Source organism: Carlito syrichta, unplaced genomic scaffold (assembly GCF_000164805.1).
Source record: "Carlito syrichta isolate Samal-C Ts95f unplaced genomic scaffold, Tarsius_syrichta-2.0.1 Scaffold314028, whole genome shotgun sequence".
Taxonomy (NCBI): Eukaryota; Metazoa; Chordata; class Mammalia; order Primates; family Tarsiidae; genus Carlito; species Carlito syrichta.
The window spans coordinates 485248-488854 of record NW_007258124.1 but is presented as its reverse complement, the minus strand read 5'-3'; the positions used below and the strand labels follow the sequence as shown (position 1 = coordinate 488854).

The following is a 3607-nucleotide window of genomic DNA, read 5'->3' as shown; positions in this document are numbered from 1 at the left end:
AACGCATCCTAATGGTCTCGGGGTCAACGGCCCTTCCTGATCCCTAACGCTCAGTGGGCCTCCGTGGCCAGCTCCCAACACAAAGTGAGGTGCAATTCTACAGTGCATATGCTTTGTGACAGTTATATATAGACTTCAGAGAACATTTCTTCATGTGTTCTGGTGGACTAAAGATATAGTAACTACCAAGAAGACTAAGCTATACCTTAATCATCTTTGAATTGAATTTTCTTTAATCTGTGATGGGGTCTCGAATAGGAATTGAAATATTTGTTGAAGTTGCTAGAATCATAATATCCAGATAAGTGAGATGTTACTATTTTTTATTAATTTTTAAAGAGAATCATTTTATGTACAAAATTCTGGCTACAAACTGATGAATAATAACAAATTGTTCTTTTTTTTTTTTTATTTAGCCAATTTAAGTAATTATGAAAAAACCAATAATACTTTAACTGGCAGTGAATGCTTAACTATATAACTTCTGCCACCACAACTTTAGATTTCTTTGTAGCTAGGTAAGCTGTTTCTAGACTATTTTTATGGGGGGAAAACTGTCACACTAGTTGAAACTTTACCATATCCAATTGAGGAAAAGGTCTCTGTGTTAAACCAAAGATGTAAATTCTACACAGTAGGACATAAAAGAAAGCAATGCCAGAATTCAAATGATTCATGCCCACTTCCCTGACTGAACATAAGATGTTTACTAAAGGGACTATAGTGACTTTGCATCATGCACACATCAAACCTGAAGTTAACATGATGCACTATCTTTCATCTCTTATGTAACTAACAATACTATAAGATGATATTTTGGGGTGGGCATGGTGGCTCAAGCCTGTAATCCCAGCACTTTGGGAGGCTGAGATGAGGGGATTGCCTGAGCCCACGGGTACAAGAACAGCCTGGGCAACTTGGTGGGACCTCATCTCTACAATAAAGCAAAAAATTAGCTGGGTGTGGTAGCGCGTGCCTATAGTTCCAGCTACTTGGAAAGCTGAGGTGGAAGGATTGCCTGAGCCCAGCAGGGTGACGCTGGGGTGGCCGTGAGTGTGCCACAGCACTCTAGCCTGGGTGACGGAGTAAGACTCCAACTCAAAAAAAAAAAAAAGATTATATTCTGTATATATGCACTATTCTTACATATTATTAATTTATAGAATTAACGCTATTCAGCGTTGTTTACTCAAAACCACACTGTACTATGGTGACGTAAGAGTAAATTTTTTTTTTTGATAATGACAGGGTCTTACTTACTGTGTTGCCCAGGCTGAAGAAAAATTTTGACTACACACAATTTTTTGCATTCCATGCTATCTTTAGAATATAACCCCACCCCATAAGATACAACACTACTTGTGCTATACTATAAGCAGTATAGGGGGAAAAAAAGCTTGAGAATTAAGTTAGTGATAAATCCAGTGAATTCAGAAACACACAGAGAAAAAAGCACTCCTAAAAAAGCACTCCTAAGTATTTACTTTTTCCCATATTCCATTCTTCCTAGAAGTAGTCCAAAAAGAAATCACAATGTATACAAAGTTTAATGACAAATGAGAAAGGAAACAAAAGATACAAAATGAGGTAAATGTGCATGTACATAAGTATAGGAAAAAAACATAAGCACATATGATACTTAAGCAGATTAGTATGCACTGATGGTGATTTCATTTCTGTTGGTCAGTATCTAAAAGTTTTGTTTTCCTATCTGAGGAGACAAGATGTGAATCCATACAGATACTTACTTCTATGGTGAGAATTAATTTACTATAACCTATGAACTCAATATATTTTGATGTCAAATATTCACAATTCATGTTAAAAACTCCCTACAGCCTTATGTTAAAAGTACCAAAAGTCTATAGTTTTAGATTCAGGGATAAAACACATGTAGTTAGTGAGCTTTTTTCTCCCATTGGTATGGCTGTCTGGTTTTTGCATGCTAAGTCAAACATCATCTTATGTCAATAACCCAATCAAAAAAGAAACTGTTTACTCCAAATAATTGTATATTCCCACTCTATTTGCTAAAATGAAAATGTTGGATTGTGACAATTCTATAGGTGTTAATAAGTCATAAGGGGATGGATTATTTTTTAAACGTTAGTCAGGTTACCTACACGAACTGAAAAAGCATACCAACTGATTTTTCTTATTGAAAGGCCCATTCTCATACTTAAATTTCCCATAGCTACTTGGAAATTCTTTCACTTACCAGAAAGACCTGATTGGCACTTTCACTGAGAGTTGAGTCATCTGGACTGTCAACAGGTGTCTGACGTGTAAACTTGGAATCAAACTGACTCACATCCTCCTCAGATTGCTTTGTAAAAACAAGATTATTAGAAAATGATGAATCGGCTCTTTTATACACATCAATTAAATAAATGCATTGTAAGTGCTCCATAGAGATTTTTTGCAGGAGTTGACTGTAATAAAATAATAAAATAGTCTTAGAAGGCACATACTGAAGAAAAGAATGCAGATGGAAAGTATGAAGAGTTAAATTATATCTTCAAATCTTAAGTATTAAAATAGATTTTAGTATACAGTTGTTTCTGTTAAAAATCTGAATATCAGCTGAGCACAGTGGCTCACACTTATAATCCCAGCAATTTGGGAGGCTGAGGCAAGAGGATCACTTGAGCTCAGGGGTTCAAGACCAGCCTGGGCAATATAATGAGACCTCGTCTTTAACAAAAAAATAAAAAAAAGTTAGCTGGGTGTAGTGGCACACACTTGTAGTCCTAGCTACTTGGAAGGCTGAGGAAGGAGGATCACTTAAACCCAGAAGTGTGAGGTTGTGGTGAGCTGTGATCCTATTGCTGCACTTCAGTCTGGGTGACAGAGTGAGACCCCCACATACATACACACACATACACAAACCTGAATACCAATCTTCCCCTCTCACAAAGCTTCAGAGTGCCTGGTCCACTGGCTAAATCCCTACTTAGAGATAATTTACTCAGTTAGCCACGGTATGATTTCCAATAAACAAGTAAAACTACTGAAGCAGAGTTAAAATACAAATCATATTTGTAAGCTCCTCCAGTGAGTTTCTTCCATAGCTTATTTTACTCTTTTAAATTTCTTTTTTTTTTTAATAGTCTTTTTATCTCTCTTTCAGTCTTTCCTTTATTTCATGTTTGTTTGGAGTCTCACTCTGTCATCCAGGCTGGATTGCAGTAGCACTAACACAGCTCACTGAAGCCTCAACCTCCTATGCTCAGATGATCCTTCTACCTCAGCTTCCCAAGTAGCTGGGACTACAGGTGTGTACCACCACACCAGGATGATTTTTTTTTTTTTTTGGTAGAGGCAAGGTCTTGTGATATTGCCTAAGCTGGTCTCAAACTTCTGGATTCAAGCAATCCTCCCACGTTGCCCTCCCAAAGTGCTGGAATTATAAGCGTAACCACCACACCTGGTCACTCCTTTAGATTTCTAAAGGAGCAAAAATAATACTCTACTCTGCATGAGTTATATTTTTTTTGTAAAGAATAGTTATCACAGCCAGGCTTGGTGGCTCAGCCTGTAATCCCATGCCTTGGGAGGCTGAGATGAGTGGATTTGCCTGAGCCCACGGGTTCAAGACCCGCCTGGG

The 3607-nt window shown here is 37.5% G+C and overlaps 1 protein-coding gene across 5 annotated transcripts in view; it reads right to left on the bottom strand.

Annotated features, from left to right (window-relative positions):
- RPS6KB1 (ribosomal protein S6 kinase B1) overlaps window positions 1-3607 on the bottom strand; it is a 65946-nt gene that overhangs the window by 21012 nt on the left and 41327 nt on the right. For all 5 annotated transcript variants that reach the window (XM_008070845.2, XM_021718944.1, XM_008070843.2 and 2 more), the window contains one exon: window positions 2219-2326. In XM_008070845.2, coding sequence (XP_008069036.1) covers window positions 2219-2326 — 108 coding nt within the window. The remainder of the gene's footprint in view (window positions 1-2218; window positions 2327-3607) is intronic.